The sequence below is a fragment of the Triturus cristatus genome, chromosome 5_1 (genome assembly GCF_964204655.1).
Source record: "Triturus cristatus chromosome 5_1, aTriCri1.1, whole genome shotgun sequence".
In the NCBI taxonomy this organism is placed as follows: Eukaryota; Metazoa; Chordata; class Amphibia; order Caudata; family Salamandridae; genus Triturus; species Triturus cristatus.
The window spans coordinates 10,699,638-10,718,358 of record NC_140587.1 but is presented as its reverse complement, the minus strand read 5'-3'; the positions used below and the strand labels follow the sequence as shown (position 1 = coordinate 10,718,358).

The following is an 18,721-nucleotide window of genomic DNA, read 5'->3' as shown; positions in this document are numbered from 1 at the left end:
ATGACGATATCTGGAAACAGTAGAAGGAAGTTGTTCCGACCACTGCAGACAGGCTCAGCTCATGCCAGAGCACCATCTCACATGGAACCAAGCACTCTGCCTTCAGGATTGTTAAGGCCTGCCATAGGAGTGACTTATAGGTTACCAGGTGTCCCATTTAAGGTTAGGTATAGGTATACTACACCTAAGTAAGAGGTGGTTACACCAACTTACCCCAGCTGAGTGATCAGCCAGTTGTGTCAGATTTGCTAGGCCAAGCCTGGGGTGGCATAATACATGCTTCAGCCCCGGGCAGGCCTTGGGTACACCAATGCCCTGGGTACCTAGTGTACACTGGTACAGGGGCTGACAGGGTGATCCACTTCCAATTGGTTATGCACCTAAGGTGCATAGGTTTAATTTAGTAGAGAGAACAGCAGGCTGGGGGTCTGATTGGCAGGCCCACAGCCTCAATATGTCAAAAACCAGTGAAGCAAAAAGCAAAAATTTGGGGTGACCATAGGATAGCAGACCCTACTCTCCTACACAACCCCCCCCCAAACGCTGGGACATTAAACTAGCCTTGACCAGTCTCGTCTTCATGTCCTAAGTGGAAGTACCTGGAGAGACCATCTGCATTCCCATGGTCAGTACCTGGCCGGTGCTCCACTGTAAAGTCCATCCCCTGTAGGGAAATGGACCACCTAAGCAGTTTGGGATTTTCACCCTTCATCTGATTTAGCCACAAGAGGGGCTTATGGTCGGTCTGAATCTTGAAGTGAGTGCCAAACAAGTATGGCCTCAGCTTCTTCAGGGCCCACACCACAGCAAAGGCCTCCCTCTCAATAGCTGACCAATTCTTCTCTCTGGGGGTCAACCTTCTGCTAATAAAAGCAATGGGTTGGTCTTGACCATCTACATTAAGTTGTGACAGCACAGCTCCCACACCCAACTCAGAAGCATCTGTTTGGACAATAAACTCTTTGGAGTAGTCAGGACTTTTCAGGATAGGTGCAGAGCACATGGCCTCCTTCAGGTCATCAAATGCCTTTTGACAGCTTACTGTCCACTGAACCTTTTTGGGCATCTTCTTGGATGTCAGATCATTAAGAGGAGTCACAATGGACCCATAGTTCTTAACAAACTTCCTGTAGTACCCAGTCAAGCCCAAGAAAGCTCGAACTTGAGTCTGGGTGGTTGGAGGGGACCAATCCTTGATGGACTGTATCTTACTCTCCAGTGGTTGAACTTGGCCTCCACCTACAAGGTGGCCCAAATACACAACCTTACTCTGCCCTATCTGGCACTTAGTAGCCTTGATAGTGAGGCCTGCCCTTTGCAGAGCCTCAAGAGCCTTCTTCAGGTGGATCAGGTGATCCTCCCAGGTGGAACTAAAGACAGCAATGTCATCAAGATATGCTGCGCAAAAGTCATCCAACCCAGTAAGGACTTGGTTCACCAGCCTTTGGAAGGTGGCAGGTGCATTCTTCAGACCAAAGGGCATCACTACAAACTGGTAATGCCCACCTGGGGTTGAGAATGCTGTTTTGGCCTTAGACTCCTCAGCTAATCTGATTTGCCAATAGCCAGCTGTCAAGTCAAATGTGCTCAAAAACTTTGCAGAAGCTAGTTTATCTATGAGCTCATCTGCCCTTGGAATAGGGTGTGCATCTGTCCTGGTGACAGTATTGAGACCCCTGTAGTCCACACAGAACCTCATCTCTCTCTTGCCATCTTTGGTGTGAGGTTTGGGGACCAGAACCACTGGGCTAGCCCAGGGGCTCTCTGAGGGTTCAATGACACCTAATTCCAGCATTTTATGTACCTCAGCCTTTATACAGTCCCTGACGTGGTCAGGTTGTCTGTAAAGTTTGTTCTTTACAGGCAGACTGTCACCAGTGTCCACAACATGGGTACACCAGTCAGTTTGACTAGGTATCAAGGAAAACATATGTGAAAATGATTGTAGAACCTGTCTACATTCAGTCTGCTGATGGGCAGTGAGGTTGCCTCCAAGGGTCACTCCTTCAACTGAGCCATCTTCAGGGTTCTGAGACAACAGGTCTGGGAGAGGGTCACTCTCCTCCTCCTGTCCCTCATCTGTAGCCATGAGCAAGCCCATGTCTGCCCTGTCAACATATGCTTTAAGCCTGTTAACATGGAGTACCCTGTGGGGACTCCTGGGAGTTCCTAGATCCACCAAGTAGGTGACCTCTCCCTTCTTTTCCAGGATTGTATGGGGTCCAGACCATTTGTCTTGGAGTGCTGCTGGGGCCACTGGCTCCAACACCCATACCTTCTGTCCTGGCTGAAACTCAACCAAGACAGCCTTTTGGTCATGCCAAGCTTTCTGTAAGGCCTGGCTTGCCTCAAGGTTTTTGGATGCCTTCTCCATATACTCAGCCATCCTGGAGCGGAGACCAAGTACATAGTCCACTATGTCGAGCTTAGGCTTTTTGAGAGGTAACTCCCATCCTTCCTTCACCAAACACAGTGGGCCTCTCACAGGGTGCCCAAACAACAATTCAAAGGGGCTGTAGCCAACCCCCTTTTGTGGGACCTCTCTGTAAGCAAACAGAAGGCAGGGTAGAAGGATGTCCCATCTTCGCCTGAGCTTTTCAGGTAATCCTTTGATCATACCCTTTAGGGTCTTGTTGAATCTCTCAACAAGCCCATTGCATTGTGGGTGATAAGGGGTGGTGAACTTGTAGTTGACACCACATTCCTTCCACATAGCTGTCAAGTATCCTGACATAAAGTTGGTACCTCTGTCAGATACTACCTCCTTAGGAAACCCCACTCTGGAGAATACTCCCAGCAGGGCCCTGGCCACAACAGGTGCTGTAGTGGTCCTAAGGGGAATTGCCTCTGGATACCTGGTGGCATGATCCACTACCACCAGTATAAATCTGTGCCCAGATGCAGTGGGAGGATCCATGGGACCCACTATATCTATTCCCACTCTTTCAAAGGGAACCCCCACCACAGGTAGTGGTATCAGGGGGGCCTTTGTTGTGCCACCTGACTTGCCACTGGCTTGGCAGGTGACACAGGAGCGACAAAACTCCTTTGTATCTTCATTCATATGAGGCCAGTGAAAGTGAGGGACAAGTCTGTCCCAGGTCTTGTTCTGGCCTAGGTGTCCTGCTAAAGGAATATCATGGGCCAAGGTAAGAAGGAAGCCCCTAAATTGCAGAGGTATGACCAACCTCCTGGTTGCACCAGGCTTGGGGTCTCTAGCCTCTGAATAAAGGAGCCCTTCATCCCAATACACTTTATGGGTACCTTGAGCATTCCCAGCAGCCTCAGCAGCAGCCAGCTGTCTGAGGGGTTCAAGAGAGGGACAGGATAACTGAGCCTGCCTCAAGTCAGCCCTTGAAGGTCCCCCTGTCCCCAGAAACTCAACCTGGTCAGGTTCAAGCTCTTCAGGGACAGTTCCTTCAGGGTCCTCTAGGTCAGCTTCCTGGGAAGGCTGATCATCACTCTGAGGCAGGGGGGAAGGCACAGCCTTGACCCTCCTGTTCTTCTTCTTGGTAGGTGCTTGGTCCATTGTTCCAGGATCCAAGACCTGAGGTTCAGTGAGGCACTTTTTGGCCTGTGACCTGGTCACAGCAAGGACATGTGATGATATACCTAACATCTCTGCATGAGTCCTGTACTCCACTTCTGACCATAGAGAACTCTCTAGGTCATTGCCCAACAAACATTCTACTGGGAGGTCTGCACTAACCACAACCCTTTTGAGGCCAGTTACCCCTCCCCATGAGAAGTTAACAACTGCCACACTATGTGAAGTAGTGGCATTGCTGGCATTGGTCACCAGGTAGTTCTCACCTGGTATGTACTGTCCAGGGTCCACAAAGCCTGGTGTCACCATAGTGACACTGGCACATGTGTCCCTGTAGGCTTGAGCCACTTTTTCATTTATTAAAGGAGTCTGTCTGTACTTGCCCAGGTTACTGGGGCTCACAGTCAGGGACAAGTCAATGTCCCCATCACAGATCAAGACTGCCTGTGTCAGGGTTCTGCCTATGTCAGAATCTCCTTCAGTTCCCATAGTGATTCCCACTACACCCTTTGTCTGGGGACCAACACTGCTAACAGTAGTACTGGGAGCAGGTGCCTTAGGGGCAACAGTGTTGGGGGCTCCACCCTTTTTGCAATCACTAGTCCAGTGAGTTGTATTTTTACAATGATTGCACCAGGGTTTCTTCTGACCTTCTTTCTTCTTTTTGGACTGTTGGGACCCACCCTCCTTAGCAGTAGTTTGGGGCCCTGTTGAAGACTTCTGGTCTTTAGGTTTCTGATCTCCACCCTTTTGGTCTGTTTTCTTCTGATCACCCCCTTGGCCCTGGTTCTGGTTCTTTTGCTTAACCCTGGTTCTGACCCATTTGTCTGCCTTCTTTCCCAATTCTTGGGGAGAGGTCAGATCAGAGTCAACCAAGTGTTGATGCAGTTGCTGGTTTTGACAGTTATTTAAAATCTGTTCTCTCATCATCAAATTATACAATCCTGTAAAATCAGATACCTTACTTCCCAGCAACCAACCCTCCAAAGCCTTAGTGGCACATTCAATGTATTCAGACCAGTCCTGAGTCTGTGTCTTTTGGGTGTCTCTGAACATTAACCTGTACTGCTCAGTGGTTAAGCCTAACCCATCAACTAGAACACTCTTCAGGACTCTGTAGTTTCTGACATCCTCTTCTCTAACAGTGAGGAGTCTGTCTCTGCCTCTTCCCTCAAAGGAGAGCCAGAGGATTGCTGCCCACTGGTCTTCAGGAACCTGCTGTACTTTGCAGGCTCTTTCAAGAGCAGTTATCCATTTGTGGATATCATCCCCACTTTTGTAGGGGGGCACAACCTTAGACAGGTTTCTAGTATTGAAAACCCTATCTTTGTCCTTAGGGACAATGCTGCCACCAGTGGGTATAGACCCACTCTCTTTATGCTGCCTAGCCTTGCTCAGTTTCTCTTCCATCAGGGCTACTTCTAGCTCCTGCTTCCTGATCCTCAGCTGGGCTTCTTGCATCTTGGCCTCATGTTCCCTCCTCTGAGGGGTGGTCATCCTTCTCCTGGAGTGACCTTGAGAGCCTCTAGAGCCATGGGAAGCATTGGAGTCACCTGAGCGATTCCTTCGCCTCCCAAGCCCTGTGTTAAGTCCACTGGGGAGATCCAATGGGGTGAACCCATTGTCAGTCCCCAATAGCCTTAGTTTAGCTGGGCCAAGTATAACACTTGGCACTGGGCTAGTTCTCCCTTCATCCTCACTACTGTCAGTATCCTTCTCACTCTCATCCTCTGTGGTAGGCATCCCATCTAAGGGGTGACTATTGGGAAGGGGTACCTCAGTGGCATCTTCAGAAGGGGGGCCTCCTGTTCCTGTCCCTAAGGGGGCTAACTGGGAAGCTTTCCTGAGCTCTTTTTGATTTTCATCTTCTTGCAAGAGCTCTCTGAGCAAAGCAGAGGTAGGGTTCTTGGGCTGTTTAAGGCCTCTAAGAGTTGCCAACTGCCTGAGCTCGTTTTGATTAAGGGTAGCAAAGATGGATGATGCCCTCTGGGGGTCACTCTCAACAGAGATGGGTACAGTGGACCCCTCTGCCCCAGCCATTGCTCTTAAGTGTGGGTGGATGTGTTGCAATCTACCTACACTTGGGTTTACCTACTAAACCTATCTAGTAGTTGTAGTCAGGGTGTGCTACTCCCTTTGCTCTACAACAACTAAGTTCAGTAGAACTTAAGTATATCTAATCTTGTTTTATATGTACCTACAGGTACCTAAGTGATCTTTCAATTGGTAACCAAGAGATTACAATGGTAAAACACAGCAAGCTCAAATCCAACCGCTGCTCACCAATGTGAGAAGTTGGCCTGGTATATGATGTTCACTAGTTAAAGTGACCACCTTGTACCATGCCAAGCAACCCTTATGGTGTGGTTGTAAGTCAACCTTTTCGGACTAGCTGCCCTAGTGGTAGCGTAGGCTAAGCAGTCTTTGAGGCTAAACTCGTGATGCGTGTTAAGCAGGCTGTTTTACCAATAGTAACCCCCTTTTATACCAATGAAAGGACACCACACAGATATATATTCAAAATATATATGTATTTATTTCTCAGAGTAACCCCTAGTCTCTTTATGAGCACAGGAGCACAAATCGTCAAACAAGATTATCACAGAATACACAGAAGTTGCACTTTATATGGATAGGCCCTGGTGGCCACTCGAACCATATACTAAAATAGTGGTATAAGTACCACGAACAGAAAAGGGAAAAGGCCTAGGGCCTCTAGAATCGCTGGGCCTACACGGAGCTAACTTCAGTTAGTGACCAGGAGGTCCACGGGTTGCGTGTGCAGAGCAAATAGTCACACGCGAGCTCCCATAGGTTTCAATGGGTGCGTAAAAAGTACAAAGTTACTGCAAAAGGAATCTTCCGGATGACCTAGGAACTTAAGATTTGGAACACAAGCACTAGAGATGTAATACTACACTTGGGCACAGGAGTGCCAGCTTTACCTCACCCACAGGAAGCGGGTGCATAGGCCTCGAAGTGCGTCGGGTTTCTTCTATCTGTTCCGTGGGGCCTGAAGACAAAAGTGCTGCAGGCGGTCGGTCGGGAAGAGATGCAGTGGATCCAAGGGTGGATCGGAGATGGTGAAGACCTGAAAGCAGAGGGGACAGTGTTCACAGTCACTAGCCAGTGACCAGCGTGGCACCAGGTGGGTACCAGGCGATGTCGGGTGCAAACAGGAAGAAAGGTGTAGCTTGTCTCTGCAGCCACGTGGTCCCTGAAGGTCGACGACGCCCAGGAGTCGAGTCACGAGCTGTCCCACGCAGGCTCTCGCTGTCGGCGGTGTCGGCGACTTGATCGAAGCAAACAAGCCTTGGCAAAAGCAATTGTTGTGGGCAAGGAGATAAGCTGATGGTTCTGACCAGCAAGGTCAGAGGGACTGCTCCTTTGGAGGGGAGCAAGGGCCAGTCTGGAGCAACCAGACCAGTGGTGTTTTTCGTAGATTTCGTCGCCAAGATGGCCACTAGCCAGCGGGCCAGCAACCGGTTAGGCGCGTCGAGTGGCAAAATGCAGAAGGGCCCCACGCAGATCGTGGAGATGCTGGAGGGCTCACCTTTGGTGCAGATGCTGCTCGAGGGTTGGGCTTCTCAGGACCCAAAGCATAACTTGGAGGGAGCCTCGGTTGTTGCACTGGTCAGCTTGTCGTAGTCGTTTCAAGATGGCTGGCTCCACGTGTCTCGGTGCCTCCACGGGTCTCCTCTTTGCAGGGACTGTGGATCGGGCGGTGAGAGGTCTGGAGGTCCAGGTCTCGTCAGTCTCTGGGCTCGGGCTCCGGCGGGAGGCGGCGGCAAAGCAGACGTTGATTCGCTGGATGGTGCTTGCGTTAGCAAGGTGGTCACTCCCTGACCACAGGGGAGATTGGCTTCAGTCCTCTGTGCGGCAGAGCGTCGAAGTTCCCGTCTTCTTCTTAGTGTTAAGTTGATTCCAGGATGTCTGAAGTCTTAGGACACAGCTCCTACCTTTAAGCGGATTCTAGGGGCCGGACTACCTGCTAGGTCCCTCCCTAAGGGTGGGACCAGGAAGGGGGGTGGTTACACCCCCAATCCTTTGTCCAGCTCGCCCCAGGCCCGGGACTGGTGTGCCCCAGGACCGGTTTGAACTGGCATATGCCCCGAGGCTCCTTGTGAGCCACAGGCATGTCTGGTTTCTTTCAAGCCCTACCTGACCAATACACAAAATCCTGTCTGGGGTGGTGCACGCACCTCCCCTGGCAGGAAACCCTTTGTCCACACCTCCCAAGCTGGAAGGACTCCCAGCAGCAGGAGGGCAGACTTGTGTCTGTGGTGGCAGCATCCATTTTGTGGAGCTGAGGCTATGTCTGATTTTACCCGGGTTTCAGGTACTGTACATGTCGTGTCCCTCTAGAAGGGTGGAATGCTAACCCCGTCGCCAGAATTGGCGAGGGGTTAGTATTCCAATTCGTATGACACCTTACTCGACATGTTTTGATAAAGCCAAACCAAAGATAGCATTTAACCGCGAGGTTCATAATGCACTTAAGAGTATATGGTATGACGATATCTGGAAACAGTAGAAGGAAGTTGTTCCGACCACTGCAGACAGGCTCAGCTCATGCCAGAGCACCATCTCACATGGAACCAAGCACTCTGCCTTCAGGATTGTTAAGGCCTGCCATAGGAGTGACTTATAGGTTACCAGGTGTCCCATTTAAGGTTAGGTATAGGTATACTACACCTAAGTAAGAGGTGGTTACACCAACTTACCCCAGCTGAGTGATCAGCCAGTTGTGTCAGATTTGCTAGGCCAAGCCTGGGGTGGCATAATACATGCTTCAGCCCCGGGCAGGCCTTGGGTACACCAATGCCCTGGGTACCTAGTGTACACTGGTACAGGGGCTGACAGGGTGATCCACTTCCAATTGGTTATGCACCTAAGGTGCATAGGTTTAATTTAGTAGAGAGAACAGCAGGCTGGGGGTCTGATTGGCAGGCCCACAGCCTCAATATGTCAAAAACCAGTGAAGCAAAAAGCAAAAATTTGGGGTGACCATAGGATAGCAGACCCTACTCTCCTACAGGGAGGTTTTACAATATTGCTACACAAAGCATATGATTAATACATGCGAGTCTTGAGGTGAGTCCTTGGTCACTTACTTATTCGAATATGGTTCTCTGGAGTCAGTTTATTATCATTTCTTTTTTATATTCTATTCTGGGGAGAGGATGACCATTTTCTCTTGTGATGGTTAAGCTCTCCTCTTTCCTATTTTTGTTTCTTTCTGAAATAGTTTACTATATACCCTATACTTGGGGGCTTTACTCATGTTGCGTATGATATATCCTGCTAAATACGAAGATCTGAGAGTTATATACTCTTTGACATATACTTGAGATACACTTGGTATCAAGGTTAAATATTGCTGGTCAAAAAGGAGGTCTGAGATCCAGGCACCCCTTGGCATACATTGTATGTATGTTTAATAATATTTCTAAATTTTCCCTTTTCTCTTTCTTCTTTTTTCTTTTCTCTTTTTTCTCTTTTGTTTCTTGGTAAAAGCTTTGTTGTTCACTTATTGATTAGTCTCTAATGCCATGGTTTGAGACAACGAGGTATTTTTGATAGTATACAATTTGGTAAATGACTTTAACTTAATTATAAATTGTAGAAATTCCAAGGACTTAGCATCCTGTTAGTGCTATTCACTTTTTTTAATTCATTATCTCTCCAAATGTTTTTAATGTCCTTTATATGTCTCATTTGATTACTATATAATGCTTTTTCTTTTAGAAATGACGTATAGAATTTATATGAAACTTTGTCTTGTGATTTGTTCAAAAATGTCTCTATATTATTCATGTGTTAAGCTTTTGTCCCCAAAAATCTTTTCCGTTTTTCTCATTTGTCATTGAGGTCTGGGCCATCTAGTATGATCTAAATGTGTATATGTATATGTTTACTCTTTAAGCATTAATTATGTTTTTGTATTTATATATATGTTTATATTGTTATTTGTTATGTTACGTCTTCTTGATGTTGTGTCTTGTCTATAATGTTACAGCCCTGACGAAGTTCCCTCTGGCAAAAAATCGGGAACGAAACGCGTTGGCTGTGTGCCAGTTTTAAAAGATTTACTGAATAAAAGGATCTAATCATGGAATAATTGACTACATCATTTGTTGGACTTCGGATCGAGTGCACCTTCTGTTTTTTCTTTCAAATTTGGTTCCTGTTTGACACCCTTGGACGGCGGGTGTGGGAAGAGACTGCACCAATATATAAATTTAAAAGTACATATGGACTGGATGTGCTTGGCCTTGGTCTGTCATTTGATCTTTCGCAAATAGCTTATCTGACCTCTGACCTGTGGTTTCATCCATCATGCCTAGCATTGTGTAAATGTGACATGTGGTTTTCAACTGAAGCGACATCCATGTCATTATGAGCAGTGCAAAGGCTTGAACCTGGGCCAGTCCATCCTGTGTGCATGCTTAATCTATGTGTGCATGCATTAGTAACAGATTACAAAAGACATGATTGACACCTTCCAGCTCAGTCTTTCTATCAGATGGACTTATGGTTTTTGTAGCTCCAACGTTTAAAACACTACTGGTTTCCTGAGTCTGGAAGAAGATATGATCTACGCTTCATGCAGTAGCTTATCTTTTTGGCTGCAGGCCATTTCCTGACTTTTCAACAAACTGTGTGACTTGATAAGTTCAGCTAAACTCTTTGTCTCTGTTACGAGGCACTCACCTGTGCTCCAGATTGTTTCACCTTGATGACGATGTGAACGATGAGAGGACAGGTCCCCAATCCCTCTAGAAACAAGCAGCGTGATACCAAGATATAACTTAGGATCAGTCCGGTAGTCTTAGGGGGGAAAAGGGGTTGGGATGACAAGAGAGAAGAAACAAGAAGATTCCAGCGGTCTTCTTTTAGGGGGACCAGGGCTTCAGGGGGCTTGAGTATTCAAAGGATACAATTAACAGGAATGTTACTGGATAGTGGCTTGAGTTTTCTACTAGACTCCTAAGTACAAAACACAGAAGATAAACAATGTGTATATCTGTGAGGCAGTATCTTCTTACAGTTATCATAAACTTGTAACCAAAAGTCTACAATAATTCTTACTTACAGACTACGTAGGTTTCAACAGAATTTTGGGTTGATCTAACAATCTACTTGTCGATTTATGCAATCTGCAATAAACAATACAATCATTAACATACTGTAAAATAAGTTTAACAATCATGATAGCATTTAGTTATGTTCATCAGCATCACTACTAAAGAATAGTAACCATCTCATCAGTCTGGGAGTTAGGGCCTTAACAGACGTAAAAAATGTGAGATTCTTATGATCTGTGAAGATGGTTATCGTATGTTTGGCCCCTAGAAGATGATGTCTCCATTCAGTGAAAACAGCCTTAATAGCTAACAGTTCGCGCTCTGCTATTGTATAGTTTTGTTCTGCCTGTAATAATTTTCTGGAGTAGTATGCTATTGGATGCAGGTGTCCTGTGTTAGGATTCTTTTGTAACAGAACTCCTCCCAAAGCAGTCTGGGAAGCATCCGCTTCCACAAAGAATGGATGATCAGGATCTGGATGACACAGAATAGGGGCTGAGGTGAATGCTTGTTTTAATTTTTTGAAAGCAGTTTCAGCATTGTCAGTCCAGCAAAACGTTTTTCCTTTTTTCAATAACTGGGTTAAAGGTGAGACAATTTCGAAAATTGGGCAATAAACCGTCTGTAAAAGTTGGCGAAACCCAACACTCGTTGAATTTCTTTTATTGATTTAGGGGATGGCCAATTAAGAATTGCGTCTACCTTTTTTGGATCCATAGTGATCCCTTCAGTGGACAAGAAATAGCCCAAAAATTCTACTGTGTTGGTGTGAAATATGCATTTTTCTAATTTAGCAAATAGAGAATGTTCATGCAGTCTTTGTAGGATGGCGCGCACATGTTGGATGTGTTCTTCTTCATTCTTAAAGTAAATTAAAATATCATCTATATAGACGAAGGCGCAGACATCCAGAAAATCATGTAGCACTTCGTTAATAAAATATTGGAATGCCGCCGGAGCATTACACAATCCGAACGGCATTACTGTGTACTCGAAAAGTCCATATTTTTGCGGAAGGCGGTTTTCCACTCGTCACCTTGTTTGACGCGGATGAAGTTATAGGCCCCCTGCAAGTCCAATTTAGTGTAAATGGTGGACCCCTTGACTTGGTTTAACAATACAGGGATCAGGGGCAAAGGATAACGATTTTTTATTGTAGCCTTATTTACTGCACGGTAATCAATACATGCGCGGAGACCTCCAGATTTTTTTGCCACGAAAAAGAGTGGTGATGAGACAGGTGATGTGGAGTGTCTAATAAAACCTAGTTGCAACAATTCGTCTAAATATTTTTTAAGATATTGCGTCTCAGGGTCAGTTAGGGCGTATATCCGACTACATGGCAAAACTGCCCCTGGCACTAGATCTATTCTGCAATCATACAACCTGTGGGGTGGCAATTGCGTGGGCTGAACTGGGTCGAATACTGCAGAGAAGTCTCTATACTGTTCTGGTAGAGTAGTAATTTGTTCCTGCGTGGAAGCGCAATATAATGGATGGATGGGGTCTTGTGTCTCTTTATAACAATGTGTTCTACAGAAAGCAGAATCCAAAGTTACAGTCCTTTGGACCCAATCAATCTTTGGATTGTGCAATTCTAACCAAGGAATTCCTAGAATGACTCCAAATGCAGAGGTGTCAATAAGGTCAAACGTGGTTTGCTCAGTATGACCATTTTCTCCAACAAGTATCAAAGGCGGGGTATGGAAACGAATCAAACCAGAGGACAAGGCAGAGCCATCAACTGCCCTTACAGGCTCTGGTTCTGCTTTTGGAATGGATGCCACATTTTTTGGCCAGGGCTATGTCAAAAAAGTTCCCTGTAGCACCAGAATCAATTAAAACAGACAAACTATACCTTTGTGGGTCAGAAATAATAACCGTAAGTCGTATAGTCATATGGCGAGGGGCACGATTAATGGTGTTTGTAGCATATTGAGAGATCTTGATGTCATCACTTCCCAAAGGAGCGATCTCTACATCCTTTGAGACATTTAGTTTTCCGACTCAATGGAATTTGGAAGTGAACTAGCTATTGCTTTTTTCTTTTGGGGTTTTATTGGGCACTCTCGAGCAAAGTGCCCTGCTTTGCCACAATAAAGACAAAGATTTCCTTTTCTTCGTCTATCTTTCTCTTCTGCAGTCAATGGGCCTTTCAGACCTCCTATTTGCATGGGTTCTGATTTGTCGTCAGCATCTTTTTTCTCAGGCTTGATTGAAGTGAGTCTTGTGTCAAATCGGTGTTTTTCGTGTTTTCTTTCTCCAAGTCTGTGATCTAGCTTTACCACCAAATCCAAGAATTCAGAGTAATCATCAAGTAAGTTTACAATATGGGCTAAAGAGTCTTTTAGATCATCTCTTAAACCTCTATAAAAAACAGAAATACGTTTCTCTTCAGGCCAATGAGTTTCAGATAAGAGGCGATTAAATGTGGTCATGTAAGTGATGAGGTCCTTAGAACCCTGTCTCAGATTTAAAAGTTTGTTGTCACTAGCTTGAATGAATGTATGACGTGCAAAGAGGCGGGACATGGCATCTTTAAACCGAGTGTAGTTGTGTAAAAGGGGATCATCATTTTCTATTAAGGGTATTGTCCAATTTGCGGCTACACCACCTAGGTAAGAAATAATGAATGCTATTTTCTCAGTATCAGACGGGAAAACCTGCGGCTTACATAAGAAATGCAACTGACACTGACTCATGAATGAAGCAAACTGGGAAGTATCACCTAAAAAACGCTCAGGGTTAGCCAGGGGAACTGGACTTGGTGTAACCACTGTTACCTCGATATTTTGATCAGGACGTTGAGGACTAAAACATGTTGCTGCTACAGGACTTTGACCAAATCTAGTTCGCGCTATGAATGGGCGAGGGTCGGTGTCTTCGGGTTCTCTCCATTGTGTGAGGCTTGCTCTACTCTTTAATAATTCCTCTCTCAGTGTATGATTTTCCTGTTTTATTTGCTGCATTTCTTCTTGTAATTTTCTAATGATGTCTGCTAACTGTGCTGTTTGATCTGGGACTTCCATACTGAATCGTTATCAAGATGAAACAATTTGTGTGCTTGGCCTTCTGTTACGAGGCACTCACCTGTGCTCCAGATTGTTTCACCTTGATGACGATGTGAACGATGAGAGGACAGGTCCCCAATCCCTCTAGAAACTAGCAGCGTGATACCAAGATATAACTTACGATCAGTCTGGTAGTCTCAGGGGGGAAAAGGGGTTGGGATGACAAGAGAAGAGAAACAAGAAGATTCCAGCGGTCTTCTTTTAGGGGGACCAGGGCTTCAGGGGGCTTGAGTATTCACAGGATACAATAAACAGGAATGTAACTGGATAGTGGCTTGAGTTTTCTACTAGACTCCTAAGTACAAAACACAGAAGATAAACAATGTGTATATCTGTGAGGCAGTATCTTCTTACAGTTATCATAAACTTGTAACCAAAAGTCTCCAATAATTCTTACTTACAGATTACGTAGGTTTCAACAGAATTTTGGGTTGATCTAACAATCTACTTGTCGATTTATGCAATCTGCAATAAACAATACAATCATTAACATACTGTCAAATAAGTTTAACAATCATGATAGCATTTAGTTATGTTCATCAGCATAGGTACCTGAATCCTTATATGCCCTGCTTAGGATCAGATGCCTTGAGTGCACAGAAATTCAAATGCTGCCAAAACAACCTTCTGCCATAAAGGAACAAAATACTGCATATAAAATAATAGTAGTCAAAACCACATCTGTGCTGTTGTGATTCTTAAGGCTAACTTTGCTTTGCCATAACTATTTTCACACTTTTAAAAAGGCACAATCTTCTTTGTTTTATAAATGTCAATAGCTTCTGGGTACTACGGGAAAACTCGCCGTAACACTCGAGATGAAGTGTTTTCCTTCTGTCCTAGAAATATAGTTCTGATAATTTGCGCAGTTCAAAGAGCAATGTTCCAAGTTCTAAAACAAATGTTCCAAGTTCTAATGTAAGCAGACTCACCATGGAATAGTTGTCTTCCAAAAAATACCTTAAAGCATGTTTTCTCTGTGCGCTTCTTTCCAGGGAACACGACACGGAAGAAGACGACGGACTGGAGACTCAGCCCGGAACCAGGAAGCCAGGAAATTGCTGATGCAAGGCTGTCAAGCAGGAGATGCCGATCAGAAAAGCTGGAGACAGGTAAGTGTGTTGAAGCAACAAGGCCAAGCACTGAATAGTGAAGGGGAGTGGTTTAAATAGGCTCCTAAGCAGGTGCTGGGTGTGGTCCTGGGTGTGGTCCAACTGTCTTTCAGGCCCAGGGTTTGTGGCAAACCGGGTGTGGCTTCCAACTGTCTTTCAGGACCAGGGACTGCTGGGTGTGGTCCTGGGTGTGGCCCAACTGTCTTTCAGGCCCAAGGTTTGCACAGAATAACTACACATTATTCTATTACTTATGGCATGATAGCGCCACAGTTTAAGAACATGACATAATACATGAACATAATTTACAGTAAACACATATATGAACAGGATGGTATTCCATGATTTGAAATGGAAGAAATCCATACATTAACAGGATGCCTTCTACAAGATACCAGTGTCATATTACCATTTACTCTGTTTCTGCTAATATGTGTTCAAATCAAGGTGGACAGGGAAGGACACGTGCATGGGACAATGCACCTGTAACAGTTCCCCCCCGCAAAGGCCGCCTAACTGGACGTGGTTTATCAGGATGGAGGGCATGAAACCGTCTGATGAATCTCTCAGCATGTACATGAGAAGCGGGTTCCCATGATCGTTCAGAGGCATCATAACCCTTCCAATCAATAAGATAATGTAACTTTCCCTGTATTCTTTTTGAATCAAGGATACACCGAATCTCAAATTCTGGTTGATTATTTATGATAATTGGAGGTGGAGAGGTATCTTTCCTTGTTAAGGGATGGTGTTGTTTCACTAGGGACACATGAAAAGTAGGATGAATTGTGAGATCATCTGGTAACTGTAATTGTATGGTGACTGGGTTTATAACCTGCTTCACTGGGAATGGTCCAATAAATCTGGGATGTAATTTTCTAGGACCTTCTAACTGTATATTTTGCGTGGACAACCAGACTAGGTCTCCTACTTTGTACACAGGCTCGGGTGACCTATGTTTATCTGCTTGGACTTTGGACTGTATTTTATGCTTAGCAAGACATAATTTAGCTTTCTCCTGCATGGTATGTAGTTGAGCGAGACGCTCTGAAACTGATGGTAGAGTTATCATGGATGGCAAAGATAAGGTAGGAAGGGACCGTGGATGCTGACCAGTTAAAAAATAAAATGGTGAACACCCTAGTGCAGAATGAATACTATTATTGTATGCAAACTCTGCTAACAGGAGGGCTTCTTCCCAACTTGACATCAGAGTAGATTTTATACAATGTAAACTTTGCTCCAAGTACTGATTAACTTTTTCAGTCTGTCCATTGGTTTGTGGATGGAAAGCGGAACTTAATGCCACATCAATTCCTAATTGAGTACACAGGGTTTTCCAGAATTTGGAGTTAAACTGGGGTCTCGATCGGATATAATTTTACTGGGCAGACCATGCAACCTTAGCACGTGATTTAGGAAAATAGTACTAAATTCCACGGCTGTGGGTAATTTAGCGAGTGGAACAAAATGACTCATTTTGTATAGTAAGTCTACAATTACCAGGATGGTTGTGCATATTTTTACTTTGGGTAGGTCAGTGACAAAATCCACGCTAATAGTGTGCCAGGGTACCGGTGGAATGGGTAAGGGATGTAGCAAACCCGCAGGTGCAATATGTTGGGTTTTATTTCGTGCACAGTTTGGACATGATTTGACAGTTGTTAAGAAGAGACAAAGGGGGTTCAGGACAAGAGAGAAAGACTTCCCGAAGGATGGAGGGAGTACAGCTGTCAGAGGGGGATCCTGACCTGACCTTCTTAAGTAAGGAGAAAAAAACTTCTTGGGTGATAAGAGGGAAGCGATCCAGGCAGTGAGAATTAGTCTTTGAACCACAAAAGTCCACAGATACAGGGGGCTGGGGAATACTTGTTTTAATGTTGATAATTTTCTCAATAAAATAGTTGTTAAGTGAGTCACATAAAGATTGCGAGGGGGTAGGTTTTACAGAGACACGATCGGGTTTAACAAGTTCATCCACTATTGAAAATATATCTTTGGCCTTGTTGGTAGATGCCAAGATTTTGGAAGAGAAATATTCGGATTTAGTTCTAATAATAGCATTTTTATAATCTTTAAGTGCAGTAATGAAGATGAATTTTTTATGGGGGCAATAGTCCTGTCTCCACTTCCGTTCAGTTTGTCGCAGGGCCAGTTTCATGGCCTTCAAATTGTCAGAGAACCAGAGTTGTGCATCGTGGGGTCTTTTGTTTTTAATTTTCTGTAATGGGGCAATACTGTCTCTCGCCAGTTCCATCCGGGAGTTAATGCTTTCAGCCTGGGAATGAGGGGAGACCGCTGTATCAGGGGGTTGAGATGCCGCCAACATAGAGCTGTATTCCTTGGTATCAACCTGGTTCCAGTTTCTGGCCATAATTGTGGTAGAGGGAGAAGTTTAGGTGCTGGGGGACTCAAGATGGTAAACATAATAAGCCGGTGATCTGACCATGAGCAGGGGGAGATACATATGTTCGCTAACTCTACATTAGAGGTCCAAACCTGGTCTAGGATATTTCCCTTGACATGAGTGGGGACTTTGATGTGCTGAGTATAGTTCATGCCTGTGAGTAGATCAGTAAACTCGACCGAATGCGAGCTTTCACGCACATTGTTTGGCCAATAATTGAAATCGCCAACAATCAAAACTCTGGTATGATTTATGGTCAGGTCAGCAATGGCTTCACTCAGTAGCTGTGAGAAGGTAGGCATAAGTACAGGAGGCCTATAAAATACGGCACAGACAAAAGAACAGTAGTCGGATTCGAGTTTGAGCAAAAGGTAATCAACTAATGCGATTCGTAGGGAGGCAAAATAATTAAATTTGTGTTTGTGGGAGATTATAGCTGCCACCCCACCTCCAATTCTATTTTCCGACCTGTTAGACTGAAGGATATAGTAATTACCTGGGAGTGCGGCGAGAATATCAGGGCTAGATTCTTCCGTTAACCATTAACAGGCGTTAATATTTAGGGTAATAGGAATATGCCTAAACCTGTCATGCATTCTCACTTTTCTGAGTATTCAGAACGCAGTCACAGTGCATGCTGCTGAGTGCTCCAGACTTGGGGGCAGGCTCAGCCGCTTGCAGCTTTGGCTGTAACACATTCACTTGGCATAGCGCACCGCCGCATTAATATGGACACAACTGAGTGACGTCTTTAAAAGCGGCGTGGGTCGCGCGCCAGTGTCAGTTCATGAGGACGTTTTGGCTGCTGGGAATGAATGAGGCATCTCGCACTGCTAAATCTAATAAGTAATCCCACAACCGGACCCCCGAGTAGGCCCCACACCAACAGCTGAGTGAGCCTAGCCGCAGAAGTGGTTCCTCAGCTGAGCTTCAGCCTACCCGAGCAAACCAGCAGCCTCAAAATCAATTGTGCCCAGGCCACGGGCTGGCCCAGCCGCACAGAGAGTCTGAATTTGTGGGCAGTAGCTACCAGCATTCGTGTTTGCCGCAGCTCGCTGCAAGTGGTAAGTGCCTGGAGTGATGTTTGTACTGACAAGCTATTTGACACGCTCAATTATGCTGCTACCACGCCTGTGCTTAACCTTACTATTTTCAGCGTATTTGTCAGAGTCCGGATCAGAGACGCATGACACTAACTTATTTTTTTGTAGATAAGCCGCCGCCCACTACTGGTCACCCATCTTTACTTTCTTATTTAAATTGCCGACCTGAGCGTCTGCCGTCACTTCAGCAGAGCCGGCTGTCCTAGCTCCGTGACAGGCTGGCTCCCGGCACCATGCAACTCTATTTCTTGAATCACCGCTTTGTGGATGTCTATTTTGGATAACTACTGAAAAAATGCTCCACCGATAGTGTTTAATGACCTGCACATAGATCCCATGGCTGCGAGAATCGGATGGGCAGGAGGCGTTTCTGGTGTTTCCTGATTCACATGC

General features: G+C 45.4%; 1 protein-coding gene across 1 annotated transcript in view; it reads left to right on the top strand.

Annotated features, from left to right (window-relative positions):
- The window catches only part of LOC146829948 (uncharacterized), a 388,201-nt gene that overhangs the window by 173,426 nt on the left and 196,054 nt on the right, over positions 1-18,721 (top strand). Inside the window, exon 2 of the mRNA XM_085604215.1 lies at positions 14,702-14,818. Coding sequence (XP_085460341.1) covers positions 14,702-14,818 — 117 coding nt within the window. The remainder of the gene's footprint in view (positions 1-14,701; positions 14,819-18,721) is intronic.